Below are 23,299 nucleotides of genomic sequence, written 5' to 3'. Positions count from 1 at the left end.
CCTTTGAAATTAATTTTTACTATTGTATAAATTTTGATTTTGACTCTAATTACCCATTTATTTCTTAATAAAATAATTAAAGTATTTTGATGTAACTTTTTTTTACATTACTATAATATTGAATTAATAATAATAAGAATATATTAAAATGTCTTTTATATTTAAATAGTAGATATAAAAACTAAAAAAATGTTGGAGCAGACACATATAAATCTTATAACATCCCTTACTTCAGGTAGGGAAAAAAACTGGTTAAAGGCTCATTATTTTAGATAGTATTAGTTTACTAATAAAATAAAAAGAATAATTTTTATTTTAATTTTGTATAGAAAAGTATTTTTTAATTTATATTATGAAAATTTGATAATCTGAAATACTTAATTTTTTTACTAAAATATTGAAATAATATTCTATTAAATATATAATTAAAATCAATAGTAGAAAAATGCTATAAATTGATTAAAATTTGTTCATTTTACCACTATATTTTTATAATTTTTGTTCAAATAAAATAGTTGTAACTCGGATAAAGTTATTTTTTCATTAAAGTAATCTACTCTTTCAAAATTTTATTATTTTTCTTTATTTAATTAGCTTCACTTTTGTTTTTAATCTATATTTGAATATTTTTAGTTATATTCATCAATTAATTGTTGCTATTTTCGGTCAACTATATTTATTTCGACACCTATACTCTAAGTATTTAAATCGACACCTATTTTCTATCTACTTTAATCGACACCTCTTTCTATATTTTTAAATCGACACCTATACCTATAATTTACAAACTCCGCTGATAACTTAAAAATATCTAATCAACGGAATTTTAAAACCAGAGACAGCTATATAATATACAAATATTGAATGAATTTCTAAAATTAATTATTTTGCACTTAATACAACTGGTTAAATATCAACTTAATCTTTAAAACAAACAACAGAAATAAAATATTGTAAGTTTGTTCATTCGTTAATAACCTACCTCTTTGTAAAAACTCATAAATATAAATTAGTTTTTATTTTATTTTCCATAATTATTAAAAAATTAATAAATTTTAGAGAAATTTTTTTTAATGATTAAATTAAATTGAAACTAACATGTAAAATTTACATAGTTAATTAATGTAAATATTGTTTTTATTTGATAATAAAATTAATTTTTAATATAGATAAAATATTCTTCAACATAGTTTTTATGTTTTAATTCAAATTAGAAAAGAAATTAGCAAAATTAAACTTCCATATATTAATTATGAAGAAAAACTAGAGACACAAATTGATCCTCCTTTTTAAGCTACAGGAGTTGCAGGCGTACAAGCCAAACAATCAGCGTCATTCCATGTATTTGTTGTTCTATTACTTCCACATGTAGATGTACTATTAACACATGCAGTGCCATCAGAATTTGCATAAATATTTTAATTACTGTTTGCTGTTGCACAAGCACTGCAAATGGAGTCAGTAAGAGCCTAAGATGCTTTACAATTTATACATGTACTGCTATTTGAGCTGGCTATATATCCTGTACCATAACAAGCTACACAATCATTGGTTGTCCAAGTATTCAAAGTTCTTGAACTCCCACAAGTAGCCTTAGAATTTACACATTTCGTTCCAGAATTGTTAGCATATATATTTTGAGTGCTGTTAGCTGTAGCACAGTCTGCACAAGTAGCATCGTTTAAGCCACTAGGAGATGAGCAATTAACACAAGAACTATTACCTGAATGTGCTATGAATGTGCTGCTACCATAACATAATTAGCAATCTGAATTATTCCATGAGTTAACTGTCCTTGAAGCACCACATGTTAATGCGGTATTTACGCATTAAGTACCTCCTACATTTGCAAATTTATTTGAGTTAGAATTTGCAGTTGAACATAAACCACAAATAATATCAGTAAGACCTGAACTAGCATTACAATTTATACAAGCAGATTTGTTTCCATTAGCTATATAGCCAGTTGCATAACAAGCAGCACAATCAGCATCTGTCCAGCTATTAACAGTTCTACTGCTACTGCATGTATTTAAAGGGTTTACACAAGCATTTCCTACTGAATTAGCAAATTTATTTGATGTACAAGATTGACAATATAAATCAGTAAATTAAACAAGAGAACTAGAACATTAGGTGCAATCTTAAATTTAACATGCTGTGAGTGATGCTCCAATCCATTAACAACCAGTAGGAGCAGCAGGACAGGAATTAGAGCAAGTTGTTGATCCATTTTAACTAACACATGTGACAGCAGTGCCTGGTGTAGGTGTAGCAAATATGATTTATAATATAGTAAATAGAAGAAGAAGAAGTTTTGACATTAAAAGTTGATTAATAGTTACTTTTTTTTTTACTTATTTTATATTTTTTTACAAAGTTTATTGTTTTTATTAATTATAATTTTATGGTCAGCTCAGTTTTTATTTGTGCGAGTGAATTTCAATTTAGAAACAAAACCAAAGAAAAAAATATTTGATTGATGAATGAAAAAAAAAATGGCTTCATTTTGAATTTTTAGTATTAAATATGAATTAAAAAGCTATTAAATTTTGCATAAATTAACACTTTTTAAGATTAAATTTTTGATAGAAATTATTTTAATTGATTGTTAAATAGTTACGTTGCTAAATTTATTGTATGCTGGCCTTATTTTTATTTTTGAAAAGCATCTTGATGATGTATTTGTTATAGATTTATCAATTTTTTAAAAATAGTGTATTTTTTAAAGTTATTTATGCTTACTTATTCAAAAAAATGAAAGAATGAATAAATTAATACTCAAATTTAATAAAATCTATCTTTCTATTAGACATTTGTTGTAATTTCTATAGTCTATATGTCTGCGCAGTAAATTATATTGTGAGTTTTATTTTAAATGTCAACATATTTAACCAAATAAAAATGAATTTAAGAAGTATAATTAAAAAATTTAATTAAAATAATTATCTAATCAAGTTAACTGGTGTTAATTTGTATGATTTTAATAGTTTATTTTCAACACTTATTATAGCTTTCAAAATCTTTGAAAGTGATGTTTAGCTTTTCGCTTTTTAATAAAAATGTTGATGATAGATTACTATTTATAAATTAACATTTAAATCAGAAGATATTGCAAGTAAGTATAAATGATTCTACTTTTTAATATAATCTAAGAATGGTAAAAACTCCTTTTTTTTTGTATAATAGCTAAAATCTTAAAATAAATTAAGCTTTTTAAAAGCAATTCTTTGTCGTAAAAATTTAATTTCTTGAAATCTTTTTAAAATAAATGATATTAATTTTTTTATCTGGTTAATAATATAATAAAAATATTGCATTTGATAATAAATCTGTGGTTTAATGAAAAAAAGTTAATCAAAAATTTTAATAAATAGATATTAACGACTATCATAAAATGATCTTATTTAAAGAAAAACCTCAGTATTTATTTTCTTGAATTTATTGTAGCCAATAATAAAATTTTAGAATTCATTTACTTACATTAAAACTAAAAATTATTTTTAACTTTTTTATTTTGAAAAATATTTTGAGATTTATTTTACTAATACATTAAAATAAATTGTGAGATAGGATTTTTAATAACAATTAACTTTACACATAAGAGAATAAAAATTCCAACCCATTTTTGTATTAATCATAGATTAAACTGTAATAATTTTATGAAAAAACTTTAGAAGAAATAAATATTTTTGTTAATTAATTGACTATTTAAAAAGCAAGATTTGTTGTTGCTGTTGTTGAATAATCAAGCTTCATTATTATGATCTTCTATTATAATTTAAGGATGAAATTAAGAATGTTTAGAGTCAAACCCATCATTATTGCCTTAGGAATATGTCTTAAAGTTACTTAGTTTCGGAATAGTGCTGCTATTAATACTTTTATCAATGTCATCTTTTTCTTTGATTTGATCAACTTCTTTTACAATTGTTTATATTTCTTTTTCTATCTAATTAAATTCATCAAGTATTTTTTTCTTGCTGAGCTTTGATGGGCTTAAATTATAATGCTCTCCCCAGTTTTGTATGCTCTAATTAAGTAGAGATTCTAAATTGAAGTTTCCTTTATTTATTTGGCTATTGAGCAAATTGTTCAGGAAACTTTAGTTATTCTTTGAATCACTATCATTTTTACTTTAGTTTAATTCGTTGTTTCCTTTTTTAGATGAGGAGTTTAATTTAAATGTTGTTTTTGGTGAAGGACTTTGCCTTTTTAGAGGGCTTCTCTGTCTTCTCTTTGTATTCTTATCAGCTTAAACTGATTGATTTTGAGGAATGCTTTAAAAGTTTACTGATTTGGAATAATTGTTAGAATTCTAATATCTGTCTTAAAACGCCTTTTAGAATTTATCTTTTTCGTCTTCATCTGATTAGTTACTGCCATTGTTCCTTTTTAAGTTATCATCTGAAGAATTATGAAGATCTTATTCAGATAAATTTTATCCATTTTTTTATTTATCAGTTACAAGTGTTTTACTTCTAACTTTGGGATATTTTATTGCAGGTGTGCTCTTTTTCTTTTCAATTAACTTTTTATTCTATTCTTGGATTTATTTCCTTTCTTCAATAATATTAAATGTTTTTTAAGGCTTAAAAGTGCAATTCTTTTAATCTTCTTATGTAATTTATTCTTGCAATTATTACAGCTACTCTTATTTCTTTCTAAGCTTTTCTTATTCTCTTTCATAAAGAGTTTTTTCTGAATCTATTACTGATTTGGTCAGACTTTTTTTATTTATTTATGGCTAAAATGAACATTCTTCTAATTCCTTTGCCTAGACCTAATCATCTCTTTATTGCAATCTTTCTAATTTTCTCTCAAATTATGTATAATTCCTTTCTAAAAATTACTCAAAATTCTATACATTAAACTGCTTTGATGGTTTCTTTTCCTTTATATAAATTAAATAATGAAAGAAATAATTAATAAAAGCAAATTAATTAGATATTTTACCTCCAAAGATTCCTTCTTTTTTGGTTCATAAAGTGGTTTCCTTTTTTATTACTAGAAAAATTTTATAAAAAATGATCATTTAATTTATATAATTCTTACGATTTTTTCTTTTAATTATTCTGACATCTAATTAAGTGCAGGTTTAAAGTTAAACTGATTTTAGGCCTCACTTTTAAGCTCTTACATTTTTTGTTCATATACTTTCGCTTTTTTTATTTTTAAAAGCTTTTAACATTTACTAAAATATAAATATTTACCATATTCATATAATTTGTCATGAACTTTGCTTCCATCAGACTCTCCATAAACATAATTTTTATTGATTGAAGGCTTTTTTTACCCAAATTCATCACTTTCTTGAGCTAGAATATCCATCTATTTTTTTGTTGAAATTTATTATAATAAGTTATAATTTAAAAGCTACCTATTGTCTAATAATTTCTTATTTCATTTTCAATTCCTCTCCATATTTAAGGAGTCTTTCTTCAATAGGAGTATTATCTCTAAATGAAGTCATTTTTTTAGAGTTTTCATTTATTTTTGGTTGAAATGCTTAATTTTATTTATGAAAAAGTCATTAAAATTGATAACAAATGCTATTAAAATATACTATTTTATTGTTCCCCAACTTCTTACAATTTTATTTTTGTATTTAAATAATTTTCAAATCTTTGCTACCATCCTGAAATTGGCCCATTATAATTATTCAGCCTTTAAATATTGTAAAAGTTCTAATTAATTTCATTTTTATTATATTTTACATGGTTTCTTGGAAGAAAGTCCTTTGCTAAGATTTTTATTAACTTTCAATTTGCTAGTTAATTGCTTGGTTAAAATGTTCTGTTCTTTGTTATTACTTTTTTTCATTTACTTTCATAGCCCATTACTTGTTATATTCATAAAATTAGTCAGGTCTTCTACTAGCCGTTAATTTTTTTGATACCTGATTTAATATTTATTTACATTTCAGAAGATGATTTTACAATTTAATATTATAAATGATAAACTAAACATTTTTACAGTAGAAATTCCCATTTTAGACTCTTCTAATTCTATTTCTTAAAGCATCTATTCAAGTTTTTTTTCTTGCTTGACTTAATCAATCTTAATTTATTTTCTTTTTCCGTCTCCATATAATTAATCAAATCTCACATACGTTGTTAGCTTTTATTCTTTTTTATCTTTTACTTTTTTTTCATTCCATAAAGGAGCTTCATCATATATAAACTTCAAATTCCCAAACATGTTAAAACCAAGTAAATAATTAAAATATTTTTTGTTTATCCTTGTATAGAAATAAATAATAGTTTTCTGAATTTATCAAATATGCTAGCTTGCTAACTTATTAATATCTATCTTTAATTTATTAATTTTCAAAATTTAATTTTTTTTTTTTTTTGATAAAAAATGAAAACAAAAATTAATATCTGTATTAAAAAATCATTTAGCTAAATTAAAATTAATAATACATTCTTTGAATTGCATCCATATAATTTTAGAATACAAATAAAAATATTTATGAAATTTATTTATTTTTCATAAAATATTTTTTTATTAACCAAATTCTATTTTTTATCTTCTTAATAATTTTCTTATTTATTTTTATTTTCAAAATATTTTAATTTTTTAAACTCTAAAATAAATAAAAAAATGAACGATGAGGAATTTAATTTTAAATACTGGATGCTTGTTTAGAGAATGAGGAGACTCTATATCTTTTTTATATAGAAAATTAATTACAGTTTATAATCAATATTTTATAACTTTTTTTGTTTACCTAATATTTAAAAAGTAAAAATCAGCTCTATTACCTAACTTGCCTTATTTGTGATAATTTATTGATATTAAGTGTTATTTCATAGTAAAATGAATGTGGAGATAATAAATAAGAAATTTTTCTTAAAAAAATGAATGAGAAAAGAAAAAATTTGTTAAGATACACTTTGATTTTAAAGTTAAATATAATGAGTATTTCAATTTATAATTAATTAATTAAAAGAAAAGATTGTCTTTGATTTTTTTGATTGAATTACAAGGCTTTAATTAATAGTAAAAAAACAAGGAATTCATCAAGTTATAAATATATATAAAACTTAGTCCAAACAAACAAACAAGCTTAAAAGCTTTCAAGTATTTGTAGAATATTAAGCTATTATATCACAGCACAATATAATAAATTGAAAAATCAATAAAATGGCTGTAAATCCTAATATTAGAAGATAAAGAGGTATTTATTCTGAAGTTATAGATCCAGAAAATGCTTAAAAGATAGATGTATATTTTTCTTCGTTTGTCTTAATTTGCACTGAATTAATTTATTTAACCTAAATAAAATGAAATGAAAAATCTTAAAATCTCCATATTTTATTTTAAAAGCCTAAAATAGTTCAAGCTGGTCCTAAGGTAGAAATATATAAGTCCATTTCAGTTACATCTCTGCCTAAAGCTATTTCGCTTTAGCGCTTATAGTCAAGAAATGGCTTGAGACCAAACACCTCGAGTTAGAAGTTATTTTCTGATGAAAGAGATATTTTACGCTCTAGAATGCAATCCAGAAATGAATAAAGAAAAGTTCTAAGAGAAAATGCAAAAATAGTTTCATCAGTAAATCCAAAGGTAGACATATTCTTTCAAATTATCTATAATAAAAATTAAATGAACGCTTTTTTGAGGGAAATATACAAACTTTTTTTAAAATTATTAAACTATTAGGTTATGGAACCTTACGATCCTATTCCAGGTCAAGTTCCTAGAAAAGTAGCCATAGATAGAAAGAAAAAGCAGTTTGCTTCTTATTAACTGGAAGATTTAATGCTTTATTTAAATGTTGATTTCAATTAGCCTGATACTTAATGCGAATGGCTTCCTCTTGAGCTTTTTGATGATAGCACTTTTGATGAAAACTCTAGTTTTGAATGGTCAGTTTCAATAAATTCTTTTAAATTATTTTTTACCAAAATAATAATATTTTATTAGGCTAGATAGAACAAAAGGTGATGAAGAAGAAAACGACTTTCATCCTTTGACAGGAAGAGCTCTCTTCAAGAATAGTGAAGATAACAAATTTTATTATTAAAAAGTAGAGATCACAAGCTACACCAGAGAAACTAATAAATATAAAGGCAGAAAATTAGAAACATTTAATGCAGATGATGTCATTAATTTTGAATTGCATCGTATATTCGTTTGTTTTGATGCCGAAGATCCTAGAAAATATGTGCTTCGTTTAGCAAACGCTTTTTAACAAAGAGTAATTAATTCAATTCGCTCATTTAAAATATTAGAAATATCTTTGAAACAAAGTAATATTCTAGTTATTTATGTAACTGAATATTAATTTTTCAAACATGAGCCAATTTAATATCTATTATCTAGTGCATAAAAAATCAATTTAATAATAATATTTACCTTTGCTTTGGCTAAGTTTAAATTATTCAAAAAAAATTATTTTAAAAAATAAATTAATTCAAAATTGATTTATTTATTTATTTGAACAACTAAGTATGAAAGTATTTCTAATATTTTCTAGTAATAAGGATATTTCAAAAGTTAAATGTATTTAATTTAAATTAATAGGTGTATACTGATAGCATAATAAGATATAATTTTTATATTGATAATATGCCCACTCAAGATTTGAGTGAGCTTGATACTGAATAGAAGAAGAGAATTGCAGATTTAGCAAAAACAACAAAAATTGAAGATTTAGATACAACTGCTTTAATAGCTGATGTTAACATGGATTTTTCAAGAACTATGAATAAAATTATATTTGATACTTTTTTAGAGGAATGCTAAGACTCCGAATACTTCCCAAAGCATTTACGCTTACCTCCCAAAGAGGAAGAAAAAGAAGTTAGATATTACGGTACTATGGAATTAGAAAGAACAAAGGGAATTAAGGAAATGCATGTCACCTCAAATCGTGAAATTAGTTTTCATGAACCCAAAGACTTCAACGATACTTTTAAGAGCTTTTGTTTTGCATCTCTGTACATCAAAAAAGAAGTCATTAAAGCCCTTCAAGAAATTAGAGTAGAATGCAATAAAATTAATGACATGGACATATTCTAATTAAAAATTGATGAAGCCATGCATTTAGATCAATTTAAACATTTATAAGAATCATTTACTTCTTCATTAATATATCAATTGAGAGGTATTTAACATTTAAATTATTAGACAAATTCAATTAAAATTTTTTAATTTAGCTTTTTATTTATTTTTTAGCTTGCTTACTTTTGTGATGAGAAATTCGAATTCAAAAATTAAAATTAAAAAATAAAATAATTAATAAAATAAATAAATAGGAACATGGATTGAGGGAATGGTCAAAATTATCAAAACTCAATTTGCTGATGTTGGAAAAGGATGGTTTAATATGAAAGAAAATGAAAGAATTACTTATGATTTTGGTAAATTGAAAAAGTTTTTGACTGTTATTCGTTTGATGATGCAGGTATTTAAATAAAAATATATTATATACTAAATATTTAATATCTATCAATCTAATAGGACACTGTTACTAGTCTTGTTTAAAGAAATTATAACGATTATAGAGACATGATATTAAGCTTCATTCCTAGTAAAGTTATAGTACATGATACAAGCAAAGTTGAAAATATATTCCCTGAGCACGTAGATGAAAAGAAAAGAACAAGAGCGTTGTTTTAACTAGATTTAAAAACCCAAAATGATGAAATATTTATTTATTCTCCTAAAAATCCTGAAGTTTTTGTTAATGTTGTTTTGCATGTTTTTGACAAGGCTTTAGAAGAATTAGCTAAAATTCCAGATTTGGAACCAAAAATTGCATCTAATCTTTACAAAGGCTAAAACCTAGAGACATATATTAAGACACCTCAAAAACCTCGTGAAAAACCAGTAGATCCTGATCCAAATGCTAGACCTCGTAAGTTCCCTGATGAAAACAAATGGATATGGGAAATGGCTGAGCTTCTTAAAGAAAGAGTAGGATAAGCTACCGAACCATTGGCTGATTATTTGAAGGCATTTGATAAATACATTCCTATTCTTAAATCAACACCTGAAGAATATTGCAAAGCCATGGAAAACGAAATAGAAAATCCTAGAGATATTGAATCTATTAATGATGAAATTGCTGAAGTAACAAATGAAATTATTTGTGCATAAAATCAAATTAATAAAATTATAAAATTAGGTAGAAAGAAAAAAGAAATAGCTCAAGATTGACATTCCTGAGTATATTCATGTAAGCTGTTTTTAAATAAGTTGCTTGGAAGTAATAGCTCATTTAGATGAAAAACTATCTGATTTATCAAAGAATCTCAAAACAGTTATTGCCAAAAGAGCTAAGGAGGGAACTACAAATATTTTTAATTAATTCACTTTGATTAAAGCTAAATTAAATGAAGATCCTACAAATATTGAAAAATTAGTTGAATTGTAAGAATATATTACAAATATGCTTCCTATTGAATTGGAAAAGTTGAAATCTGACATGAATAAAGTCTTCGATGTCTATAAAATTATGGAAGATTTTAATTATAAATTCACTCCAGATGAAATGAATAAAAGATGGAACGTATTTGCAGGTCCAAGAGATATTTTGTAATTGATCAATGAAAGAGAAGGAAAGCTAGATAAATTAAAGACAAAGTTTGCTGAAGAAATGAAAGAATAATAAGATGAATTTAAATAAAATTATGAAAATCTTGAATAAACCATTCAAGGTTTCTCAAGCTATATCGATATTAAAAACCATTCGGATATGGCTAAAATGGTTATGGAAATTCACGAATCTTTATTAAGCATTCAAGACGAATCAAGAAAATTCAATCAACGTGAACATCTTTTTGGAAAAGACATGACTGAGTATAATAAAGTAAGATTTAATTAAATTGATCATTAAAATATTAAGAAAAATAAATTAAAAAGCTTGGAAATATGCAAAAAGAATTTACACCTTACTTTAACTTGTGGAAAATAGTTGACTTTTGGATGAAAGGTTTTAGTAAATGGATGTACGATGACTTCGATAAAGTAAATGCAGAGGAAGTAGACAAATTTGTTGAAGAAGGAGTTAAAACATTAGGTGGTATTATGAGAGTTATGAAAGAAAAAGAACTCACTTAGATTTATGTAAAATATTTATTTATTCTACTATTTCTTAATCTAAAAATAATTTATTATTTGCTCTTAGGAAATTGCTTAAAAAATAAAAGCTGAAATGGATGAGTTCAAACCAAAAGTTCCTCTTTTGGTTGCTCTTAGGAAACAGGGCATGGAAGTAAAAGAAGAATTAATTTAATTAAATAATGCTTATAATTTTACTTTAAAAAGGAAAGGCATTGGAAAGACATCTCACGTGTTATGGGTAAAACTATAGAAAAGAAAAATGAAGGCTTTACCTTTGATCAAATTTTATAAATGGATTTGATGAAACATGTTGATGAGATTGTTTAAATTGGTGAAAGAGCAGGAAAAGAATTCTAAATTAAGACCTTACTTGACACTATGGAGACATAGTGGGAAGAAATTAATTTCTAGCTTCTTCCTTATAAGCAAACTAGCATTATTAGGGGCTATGATGACATTTCTATTATACTAGATGAGCATATCGTCTAAACCTAATCTTTGCTCTTTTCTCCATACAAAAAAGAATTTGAAGAAAGGTATTGTTAAAATGATAATCAATAATCATGTTAATATAAATATTATTGTAAATAATAGAATATTTGAATGGGATAAGTAATTAACAACTATGTCAGATGTGTTGGAAGAATGGGCAAAATTCTAAGGTCAGTGGATGTATCTCCAACCTATTTTTGATAGTTAAGATATTGCAAAATAATTACCTGCCGAAACAAAGAAATTTAGAACTATAGACTCAACTTGGAAAACAAGTGTTACCTAAGCTAAGCACATACTTAATGTCCGTAAAGTGTGCACAGAAGAAGGTTTATATGACAAATTAAGAGAGTCTAATAAGAATTTAGAAATTATCTAAAAGGAATTAAATAATTATTTGGAAAAAAAGAGAGAAAAGTTTGCTCGTTTCTATTTCTTGTCTAATGATGAACTCCTTGAAATTTTATCTTAAACAAAAGAACCCACAGCAGTCTAGCCACATTTAAAAAAGGTATTCGAAAATATCCATAAAATAGAATTTGATGATTAAAAGAAAATTCATGCAATGTTTTCTGCCGAAAATGAAAGAGTACCTTTTGAGAAATTTGTAGATCCAAATCGTAAAAATGTAGAAGAGTGGATGGGTGATGTAGAAAATATGATGAAACGCTCTGTCCGTCGTGCATTAAATAATTCAGTAGAAGATTACAATAAAAAGCCAAGACCAAAATGGTGTATTAGTCATCCAGGTTAATGTGTGCTAAACGGTTCATAAGTATTATGGACTTATGAAGTCGAAGAGGCCATAAAAAATGAAGGCCAAGAAGACAAAGTAGGAATCAAAGGGTATTGGGACAAATTAAAACTATAATTAGACGATTTGGTTGATTTAGTTTGTACAAAATTAACTAAGCAATAACAAGTTACTATCAATGCTCTAATCGTCATTGATGTGCATGCAAAGGATGTTGTTTAAAGACTTATTAACGAAAATGTCAAGGATGTATCAGCCTTCGAATGGATTTCATAATTGAGATATTATGTTGAAAACGAAGATGTTAGAGTAAAGTGCGTTCAGACTGATTTCCCTTATGGATATGAATATTTAGGTAAACTGAATTACTTTTTTAATAATTTTTAAAAAAATATTAGAATACTATCAATATGTTTTATAAATATATTTTATTTAAAGGAAACACTTTAAGATTGGTTATTACTCCTTTGACAGATAAATGTTATATGACTTTAATGGGTGCTCTAAAGCTCAATTTAGGTGGTGCTCCTGCAGGTATTTCTTTTTTAATAAAAATAACTTAATTCAAATAGATTAATATATATTTTTTAATATTAAGGCCCTGCTGGAACAGGTAAAACAGAGTCAACAAAAGATTTAGCTAAAGCACTTGCTAAGTAGTGTGTTGTATTCAATTGCTCTGATAGTATGGATTATATTATGGTTGGTAAATTCTTTAAAGGTCTTGCTAGTGCTGGTGCTTGGTGCTGTTTTGATGAATTCAATAGAATTAACATTGAAGTACTTTCCGTTATTGCCTAACAACTCTTATAACTTTTCGGAGCTAAAGATAAAGGTATTGGATAGATTGAATTTGAAGGATCCAATATTAAAGTTCTTCCTACATTCTGTGTCTTCATTACAATGAATCCGTAATTAAATTATATTTTTTTTTCATTTTCTTAAATACATTTTAATAATTAATAAAAGTGGTTATGCCGGTCGTACTGAATTGCCTGATAACTTAAAAGCCTTATTCAGAAGTGTAGCGATGATGGTTCCAGATTATGCTATGATTGGTGAAATTATGCTTTATAGTTTTGGTTTCAAGCTTGGTAGAGAGCTTGCTTAAAAAATGGTCGTTACATTCAAACTTTCTTCAGAACAACTATCTTCTCAAGATCACTACGATTATGGTATGAGAGCAGTTAGATCAGTTATTAATGCTGCAGGTAAATATAAAAATATAACTTATTTTTAGTTTAAATATATCTCAATTTAAAATAAACTAACAGGTTTGTTGAAAAGTGCTACTCCTGATATGGATGAATAACAACTTTTACTCAGGGCATTGCGTGATGTTAATGTTCCTAAATTTTTAAAAGATGATATTCCTCTATTCGAAAATATTATCAGTGATCTCTTCCCTGGTGTAGAAAGGCCTAAATATGAATATGGTGACTTAGTAAGCTAAATTTCTGTTGTCTGTAAAGATCCTGATTTAAATTTGCAACCTGTGCAAGCTTTTACAGATAAAGTACTATAGCTATATGATACTATTTAGGTAAGACATGGTCTTATGTTAGTTGGTCCAACTGGAGGTGGAAAAACTTCTAATTATCTTGTACTTCAAAGAAGTTTAAGTAATCTACATGACAAAGGATTCTACAAAGTCCACACCCATATCATGAATCCTAAAAGTATAACAATGGGATAATTGTATGGATAGTTTAATGAACAAACTCACGAATGGACAGATGGTATATTAGCCTACATCATAAGAGAGACTGTTAAAGATACTTCATCAGAAAAACATTGGATTCTCTTTGATGGCCCAGTTGATGCTATTTGGATCGAGTCTATGAATACAGTTCTAGATGATAACAAAAAACTATGTTTAAATAGGTAAATTCAGCTTTTTATTTAATTAATTTATAAAAAAACTTTAAAAAAAGTGGATAGATTTTAACTCTAACACCTCATATGACTATGATGTTCGAAGTAGAAGATTTGGCTGTGGCTTCTCCTGCTACTGTAAGTAGATGTGGTATGGTATACATGGAGCCTATCTCTCTTGGTTTACAACCTTTAATAGATTCATGGTTGAATAGCATTCCTGCAAATATCTAAAAGAGAGCTAAAATAATAGAGAGACTTAAACTACTTTTTGATAAACTTCTTTAACCTTGTTTGACTTTCTTAAGAAAATAATGTAAAGAAATTGTAGCTACTGGAGATAATAATCTTACTTAATCTCTTTAGAGAATTCTTAACAGCTATTTTGCAGAATATGCAGAAACAGAATTCAAAAGAGTATAATTTTATTTAAGTTTTTTAATACTTAATAAAAATAATCTAAATTTTTTATTAAAAAAAGATTCCAAGTGAAGAAATCGACAATTTGTAAAACATGATAGATTAACTATTTATTTTTTCACTAATTTGGTCTGTTATGGCTACTTGTGATTCCGAATCGAGAGAGAAATTTTCTAATTTCTATAGAAATCTTTTTACTACAGTAACTGATTGTGGCTTCCCTTAGGAAGATTCTGTATATAATTATTTCTGGAATAAAGAAAAAAAAGTATTTGAAAATTGGTAAATTTAATATGCATCTTTTGAAGTAAGCTCTAAGTACCAATATCATGAAATTATGATTCCTACTAATGATTCTACTAGAAATATCTATATGAAGAAATTACTTGTTTCCCAAGGCTACCATGTTATGTGCCCAGGTCCTACTGGTACTGGTAAATCATAAAATTGTTATTCTCTTTTAACAACTTAGCTTGGTGAGGAATATCAATATATTGCTCTTACCTTCTCTGCATAAACAAGGTATTTATTTATCTTTCAAAATATTTTATTTTAATTATTTTATTCATAATAAATAGTGCAAATCAAACTTAAGACACCATAGATTCTAAGATGGTAAATATCTTTTTATTTATATAATTTTATTTAATACTGCATGAATAATTAGGATAAAAGAAGAAAAGGTATTTTTGGGCCTCCTATTGGTAAGAAGTGTATCATATTTGTTGATGATTTGAACATGCCTAAGAAAGAGACTTATGGTGCATAACCTCCTATTGAACTTTTAAGATAATTCTTAGACCATTAAGGTTGGTATAATAGAAGAGATTTAGTTTTTATGAGGTTCTAAGATATTATTTTACTCGCTGCTATGGGTCCTCCTGGTGGTGGTAGATCAAACATAACAGCTCGTTGCACTAGACACTTTAACATTTTAGCATACCCAGAATTAGAAAGAACTATCATTAACTAACTTTTCTAAACTCTAGTTAAGCACTTCTTCAAAAAATTCGACACTACCATAAAAGAAGCTATACCTTAATTGGTTGAATCAGTCATAGAAGTTTACTATAAGGTAATAAATTAAATTTTAAAGTATTTAAATAAATAAAAAGAGTTGAATTTATTAATAATAATTCAGAGGGAATAATGTAAAAATTTAACTCTGATTTCCTCTCAAAATATCTAAATTAAATTTCTTTCTAAAAACAACATTAAACTTTTTTAAATACATGGAAGTACAATTTTTAATAATATCTATAAATTATTAGGTGAAAAATGAATTATTGCCCACACCTTCAAAGAGTCATTATACCTTTAACATGAGAGATATTAGTAAAGTATTTTAAGGTATGTGCTCTGCTACTACTAATACTAAAACTTGCTCTGAAATTCCTGTTCTAATTAGACTTTGGTATCATGAGAACATGAGAGTTTTCCACGATAGATTAACAACAGATTAAGATAGACAATATCTCAAAGAAATACTTTAAGATTTCTTTTAGAAATTCAACATTACAAAAGAAGAAGTATTAACTACCTAAAGAATTATATTTACTGATTTCTTGCAAGGAAGAGTAATTTAATAAAATAAATAGTTACATATTTTAATTGTTAAATTTTATATTACAAAGGAATTAGAACCTAGAATTTATGCTCCTGTCGATGATTTAGACTAGTTTATTGACAAGGTAATATTATAATTTTAAAAAAATTATTTTATATTTAATTATTATTTTAATTTTAGATGGATTACTTCTAAGAAGAATATAACACTGATAACACATTTGTTATAAATGGACCTAGAAGCTCAATGAAGCTTGTTATGTTTTTAGATGCATGTGAACATATAGCAAGAATAGCTAGAATTATTAGATAGCCTCAAGGTAATGCTTTACTTTTTGGTGTTGGAGGTTCAGGTAGATAGAGTTTAGCAAGAATGGCAACATTCTTATCAAACTATAAACTCTTTTAGATTGAAGTTATTAAAAATTATAATATGAGATCATGGCGTGATGACATTAAAAAATGTCTTATGATGGCTGGTGTCGAAAATAAATCTCTTACTTTCTTATTTGTTGATACATAAATTATAAATGAGCAAATGCTTGAAGATATTAACAATATTCTCAATTCAGGAGATGTCACAAATATTTATTAGGAAAAAGATATGGAAGACATTTAGAATGCATGTAAAATGGATTGCATTAAGAAAGGCTTATAACCAAACAAAATGAACATCTTTACTTAGTATTTAATTAGAGTCAAAAAAAATGTACACATTGTTATTGCTATGTCTCCTATTGGAGAAGCATTTGCTACCAGATTGCGTATGTTCCCTTCATTAGTCTCTTGTTCAACAATAGATTGGTTTACTGAATGGCCTGAAGAAGCTTTGCTTGGTGTTGGTAAAGGCTAACTTGTAGATTTTGAAGAAGAACTAAAAATACAAGGACTCACTACCAATTTAGTCACTATTTTCAAAGATTGTCATAAATCAGTAGAAAAAATATCTTAGCGTTATTTCTAGGAATTAAGAAGGTAATTTTTTTGAAATTATTTGTTAAATAATAAACATCTTTTGTTAATTTAATTAGATATAATTATGTAACTCCTACAAGCTTCTTGGAGCTTCTTAACTTGTATAAGTCTATCTTAGATTAAAAGAATAAGGGTTTAAATGAATAGATTTCAAGATTAAAGAGTGGTCTTGATAAATTAGCAGGAGCAAACAAAGCTGTTGAAGAAATGAAAGTAACTCTCACAAAGATGAGACCTGAGCTAGAAATTGCATAAGAATAAACATAAAAAATGATGGAATATTTAGAAGTAGAATAAAAGGACGCAGATGAGACCTAAAAAATTGTAGCAAAAGAAGAAATAGAAGCAAAAAAGCAAGAAAGAGAAGCTCTAGAATTAGCTGAAAAAGCAGAAGCAGCTGTTGCTGAAGCTAATTCCTCTTTAGCCAAAACGCTTAAAAATGTCAGTGAACTTAAAAAAGAGCATTTAGTTGAAGTAAAATCTCTTTAAACTCCTCCAGAGGCAGTTAAAATTACATTGGCAGGTGTAGTTATTCTATGTACAGACTATGTAAAGAAGATTGGTGAAATCATCATCACAGCAGTTAAAGATCAGTTTGGTAAAAAAGAAGAAAATTACTTCTAAACAGCTAAATAGTATTTATTGACAGATCCAAAAGAACTTCTTAATATTTTGATGAATTATAATAGAGAAAATATTAACCCTAAATATATTGAAAAATTGGAAAAAGTATGCTTCCCTCACCCTAAGTTCAACGAAGCTGATGCCTATGGTGGTAGTAAAGCTACTGGTTATCTCTTTGGTTGGGTAAAAGCAATGTATGATTTCCACAAAGTATTTACTGATACTGAGCCTTTAAGAAAGTAATTAGATGAAGTAAAGCGTGTTGTACAACAAAAAACAGAAGAATTAAAAGAAAAGAAGGAGTCTTTAGAAAAGATTAACTAAAAAATCAATAATTTAAGATAGCAGTCAGAGGAAAAAATTAGACAAAAGGTGATCAATTTAATCCTATTTATTTATATTTGATAAATTTAATTTTTAAAAAAATAGGAATATTTAACAAACTAAATTAAAGAATGTGAAATTAAATTAGAAAGAGCTCAAAAATTAACTGATGGCTTAAAAGATGAAAAAGAAAGGTGGTCAAGTGATATAGAAGTATTGTCAGAAAAAGGTATGAATTAATTAAATTTATTAAATCATTTAAATTAATTATTTTTTAAATAGGTAAACTCTACCCTGGTGATGCAGCTATTGCAGCAGCTATGCTTGCTTATAGTGGGTCATTTGTTGCATCTTACAGATCAGAATTAGAACATTTATGGATTAAATACTTGAATGATTTGTCGATTCTCCATACAGATAACATAACTATGAGATAATTCCTTGGTGATGAAGTATAAATTTAGACTTGGAATCTTTGCGGTAAATAATTCATTTATTTTTTAAAAGTTGGATAATTTTTTTTTTAAATTATTCTTTACATTGAATTTATAAAAATTTTGGAAACTTATTTATAAAAACAGCAAAAAAAAAAACACTAACAAAATCAATAAAAAAATATGATTCAAGCAAATATCTATTGAATAAATCTATCTTATTTATTTATTATTTTTAAAGAAGAAATATTATAATCATTCAAATTAATATTATTAAATTTAAACTAATAGGCTTACCTAAAGATGGAACAAGTATCGAAAATGGTATTTTAATTGATAAAAGTAGAAGACGTCCTTTGATGATTGATCCTCAAAACTAAGCTAATAAATATATTAAGAATCTTGGTAGAGAAGTCAAGGGAGATATAATTGTATAAAAAGTAAGCGATCCTTCATTAATGCGTAGCATTGAATAGGCTCTTCAATTTGGTAAATGGGTGTTAGTCGAAGCTGTTGGTAGAGACTTAGACCCCTCTCTTGAACCTGTATTAAACTAATAATTGATCCGTTAAGGAAATGAATATTTAATTTAATTTGGTGAGAAACGTTTGAACTATAGCCCAGAATTCCGTTTCTATATGACAACTAACTTACGTAATCCTCACTATTCTCCAGAAACAAGTGTAAAAGTAACAATTATTAACTTTGCTATTACACCCTTTGGCTTAGAAGAGTAGATGCTTGCAAGGGTAGTCGAAAAAGAAAATCCAAATCTTGAAAATAGAAAAAATGAAATCGTCCGTAAGAATGCATAAGATAAAAGAGACTTAGTAGCAACTGAAGATTAGATTTTATCTTCTCTTTCTTCTACAAAAGGAGATATTGCAGATATTTTATTAGATGAAACACTTATTAATCAACTATAAAACTCTAAGAAATTTGCAGCTGAAATAAACTAAAGAGTCAAAGATTCGAAAAAGACTGAAATTGAAATCGATAAGGCTAGAGAAGGATATCGTCCAGTTGCTTTTAGAACATCAATTTTATTCTTCTGTATTTTAGAACTAGCTACTATTGATCCTATGTATCAATATTCTTTGTAATGGTAAGATATTCATTTTTTTATTTTTTAGTTAATTATTTTATTGATTATCAATCTATTTATTTTTTTTAAATTACAAAGGTTTATCAATTTGTTTGAAATGGGTGTTGAAAATGCTGAGTAAAGTGAAGAACTAGAATAAAGATTGCATAATTTAAATGAATACTTCACTTATTCTTTATATGAAAATGTTTGTAGATCACTCTTCGAAAAGCACAAGTTGATTTTCTCTTTCTTGCTTACTTAAAGAATTTTAGCTTCTAAAAACGAAATAAATTTGGAAGAGTGGTAGTATCTTTTATCAGGACCACAAGGATCTATTCATGTTAAATAAAATCCCACAAATTGGATAGCTGACAGCAGCTGGCCAGATATTTACAAGTAACTTTATGGCATGAACAAGCTTCCTAATTTCTAGGGTATTGAGGATCATTTCATGGAAAACCCCGATAGCTACAAAGACATATATGATGCTTAAAATCCTCATGAAGTAATTATCAATAACTTATATGTGAATTTAAGATTTTTACAAATAAAAAATAGATGGAACTACCTGGAGAGTGGAATACAAAACTTGATGAGTTTGAAAAAATTGTTTTCTTAAAGTTCATCAGATCAGATAAATGTATCCCAGCAATTTAAAATTGGATTAAAAACAAAATAGGATAAGAATTCATTATTGTGCCTACTTTTGATCTAGCAAAGTGCTTCAAGGATTCTACAATTCTCACTCCTCTCATCTTCGTTTTATCACCTGGTTCTGATCCAGTTTCTGACTTCCAAAAATTCGCAGAAGAAAATAACATGACCAGAAAAGTAAATATTTTAATCAAATAAATTTGGAAATATTAAAAAACATATTTTATTTATCATTAAGGTTAAAATGATTTCTTTAGGTTAAGGATAAGGTCCTAAAGCAGAGAAATTAATTGTAGAAGGTAAATAAGCTGGTGGTTGGATTTTGCTATAAAATTGCCATTTAGCTACAAGTTGGATGCCTGAATTAGAAAGACTTTGTGAGGAATTCGATGAAACTATGCACAAAGATTTTAGACTTTGGTAATTTTAAAAAAATTTTTATTTCAATTTTAAAAATTTATGATTTTTTTTTAGCTTAAAATAAAAAAAATTTAATTTTAATAAAAAGGTTGACTTCAGCCCCAAGTAGCACTTTCCCTTCTAGCGTCTTATAAAATGGTGTTAAAATGACAATTGAACCTCCTACAGGTCTTAGAGCTAACCTTTTAAGAAGCTATAAGAATCTCAGCGATTAAGAGCTGAGTGATTGTAAGAAGCCAAATGAATTTAAAAAATTACTGTTTGGCTTTTGCCTTTTCCATGCAATTATTCAAGACAGAAGAAAATTTGGTGCTATTGGTTGGAATATTGCTTATGAGTTTACAAATGAAGATTTAGGTGTTTGCAAAAAGCAACTTAAATTATTGCTTGATGAATATAATGAAATTCCTTACAAGGTTTTAAATTATTTGGGTGCCGAAATTAATTATGGTGGAAGAGTCACAGATGATAAAGATATTCGTTTGATTAAAAGTATATTAGCTAGTTATTGCTGTAAAGATGTCTTACGTGATGGACATAAATTCTCTGAAAGTGGTTTATATTTATCTATTCCTGCAAGCACATAAGAAGATTATATTAAGTATATTGAAAATTTACCTTTGAATCCAGCTCCTGAAGCCTTCGGCTTGCATGACAATGCAGAAATTACAAATGCATAAAATGAAACCAGAGATTTGCTTGAATCATTGCTTTCACTTTAACCTCGTGAGCAAGGTGGTGAAGGAAAAAGCAGAGAAGAAAAAATTACTGAAATAGCAAATTTCATCCAATAATAAACTCCTCCAGTTTGGGATATCGAAAGCATATCCAAACAATATCCTACAGACTACAATGAATCTATGAATACAGTACTCGTATAGGAATTAATTAGATACAATAGATTGCTTGAAATTATGGCTACTTCTCTTGTGCAAGTTAAAAAAGCTCTAGTTGGTTTAATTGTTATGAGTGAAGAGCTTGAAATACTTGCTAATAACTTGCATGACAACTAAGTTCCTCACATGTGGAATGAAAAAGGACATCTTTCCCTTAAGCCATTAATGTCATGGATAGAAGACCTGAACTAAAGAGTTAATTTCCTTAATGATTGGATATAAAATGGTACTCCTAAAATATTTTGGATTTCAGGTAAAATAAATTTTTGAACAACTAAAAAAATTAAATAAATTTTACAGTTATTAAAATAAGTAAATTAAAATTGTATTTAATAAATTAATTTTATAATAGGTTTCTTCTTCCCTCAAGCGTTTATTACTGGATCACTATAAAATTATGCAAGAAGAAAATTTGTTGCCATTGATAGATTGTAATTTGAATATAAAGTACTTGATATAGATCCTTCCAAAGTAAAAGAAAAACCTGAAGAAGGTTGTTATGTTTATGGTATTTACCTTGAAGGAGCAAGATGGGATTACAAAAAGCAAGTAATTAACCAACCTAAACCTAAAGAATTGTACTCAGATCTTCCAGTAATGCATTTGTTACCAGTAGTTGACAGACAAAAATCTGATAAAAGTAAAATAAATTAATAATTTAGAAAAAATATTAAAATATTAAATATTTAAATAATTTAAGTTATCTACAATTGCCCATTATACAAAGTTGTCAGTAGAAGAGGTACTTTAAGTACAACTGGACATAGTACTAACTTCGTTATGTTTATTGAACTTCCTTCAAATAAATCAGAAGACATATGGGTTAGAGGAGGTGTTGCAGCTTTCCTTGCACTCAGATACTGAAAATAATTAAATAATATTTTTATACAATCTAATAAAACTAATATAAAATGTCAAAAGTTTAAAAAAAAAGAACTTTAATAAAAGCAAAAAAGTAGACAGAATAAATCTTAAAGAACCAAATAAAGTTTTAGATTAAAAATAAAACTAAAATTTTACAAATTAACTAATATTAAATTTTTTAAAAATAAATAAATAAATGTAAGCTTTACTTGTTAAATTTACTTCGTACTATTTTAAAAGATCTTCATAAAATTAATCACATTTATTAATTTAGATAAATAAATAACCTATTTTTATTTTTAGAAACTATTTATTAAAATTAACACATAAATTTATAAATTATAATTTTCATTTACTATTAAATAAAATAAATTAATTTATAAATTGTAAATTTTTATTGATATTTCAATGTATTAATTTATCTATCTTAAAATATCAACCTAATTTTTTAAAAAACTTTTGAACTATAAATTTTTCTATGTAGTTGTTTTATAATATTATATATAAAAATTTCTTAATTTATCAAATTAATTTTTGAAAAAAATAAATCGGCTTTTAATATTAACACAAATCATGCTATCATAATCCGTGATATTTCAAATGCAGGAACAGCTATATTATAATTAGATATATAAATTATTTTTTTTTATAAATAAATAAGTTCGAAAGAAGTAAATTTTATTAGAATTTAAAAATCAAATGTAATTTAAAAAATAATTTTTAAGATTAAAAAAAGTTATTTTATGTTTTTAAGTTTTTTATCTAAACCAAATCGTTTTATTAATTAATATTTTTTCATTTATTTATATGATTTGTCATAAACAAACAAGTAGATATT

General features: G+C 26.0%; 3 protein-coding genes across 3 annotated transcripts; 1 reads left to right on the top strand and 2 right to left on the bottom strand. All coding sequences in view use genetic code 6, as the record gives it.

The window, feature by feature from the left end:
* Positions 1–1,205: 1,205 nt before the first annotated feature.
* On the bottom strand, positions 1,206–2,324 carry TTHERM_00558660 (cell surface immobilization antigen; the record flags this gene model as incomplete). The annotated part of the gene is made up of 1 exon (XM_001022428.3): positions 1,206–2,324. The coding sequence occupies one exon, from the start codon at positions 2,322–2,324 to the stop codon at positions 1,206–1,208; it is 1,119 nt and encodes a 372-aa protein (XP_001022428.1).
* A 1,424-nt stretch (positions 2,325–3,748) lies between these two features.
* Positions 3,749–6,201, bottom strand: TTHERM_00558650 (hypothetical protein; the record flags this gene model as incomplete). Its single annotated transcript, XM_001022427.3, has 8 exons — positions 3,749–4,894; positions 4,957–5,007; positions 5,056–5,162; positions 5,214–5,331; positions 5,381–5,508; positions 5,567–5,667; positions 5,718–5,899; positions 5,977–6,201. 8 exons carry the CDS (start codon positions 6,199–6,201, stop codon positions 3,749–3,751), a joined length of 2,058 nt encoding a protein of 685 aa, XP_001022427.3.
* A 948-nt stretch (positions 6,202–7,149) lies between these two features.
* On the top strand, positions 7,150–22,461 carry TTHERM_00558640 (dynein heavy chain 1, axonemal protein; the record flags this gene model as incomplete). Its single annotated transcript, XM_001022426.2, has 33 exons — positions 7,150–7,230; positions 7,333–7,572; positions 7,669–7,874; positions 7,933–8,206; positions 8,533–9,115; positions 9,267–9,415; positions 9,472–10,083; positions 10,139–10,822; positions 10,876–11,079; positions 11,141–11,227; positions 11,281–11,612; positions 11,671–12,677; positions 12,761–12,856; positions 12,921–13,233; positions 13,292–13,533; positions 13,597–14,206; positions 14,257–14,614; positions 14,679–15,139; positions 15,196–15,232; positions 15,285–15,692; positions 15,889–16,194; positions 16,252–16,308; positions 16,365–17,158; positions 17,215–18,154; positions 18,212–18,335; positions 18,389–18,586; positions 18,832–19,645; positions 19,724–20,132; positions 20,186–20,458; positions 20,520–20,701; positions 20,790–21,850; positions 21,950–22,237; positions 22,298–22,461. 33 exons carry the CDS (start codon positions 7,150–7,152, stop codon positions 22,459–22,461), a joined length of 12,594 nt encoding a protein of 4,197 aa, XP_001022426.2.
* Positions 22,462–23,299: the final 838 nt, after the last annotated feature.

The sequence above is a fragment of the Tetrahymena thermophila genome, assembly GCF_000189635.1.
Source record: "Tetrahymena thermophila SB210 genomic scaffold scf_8254486, whole genome shotgun sequence".
Classification (NCBI taxonomy): domain Eukaryota; phylum Ciliophora; class Oligohymenophorea; order Hymenostomatida; family Tetrahymenidae; genus Tetrahymena; species Tetrahymena thermophila.
The sequence above is the reverse complement of the archived record's forward strand: the minus strand, read 5'-3'. Positions and strand labels throughout refer to the sequence as shown.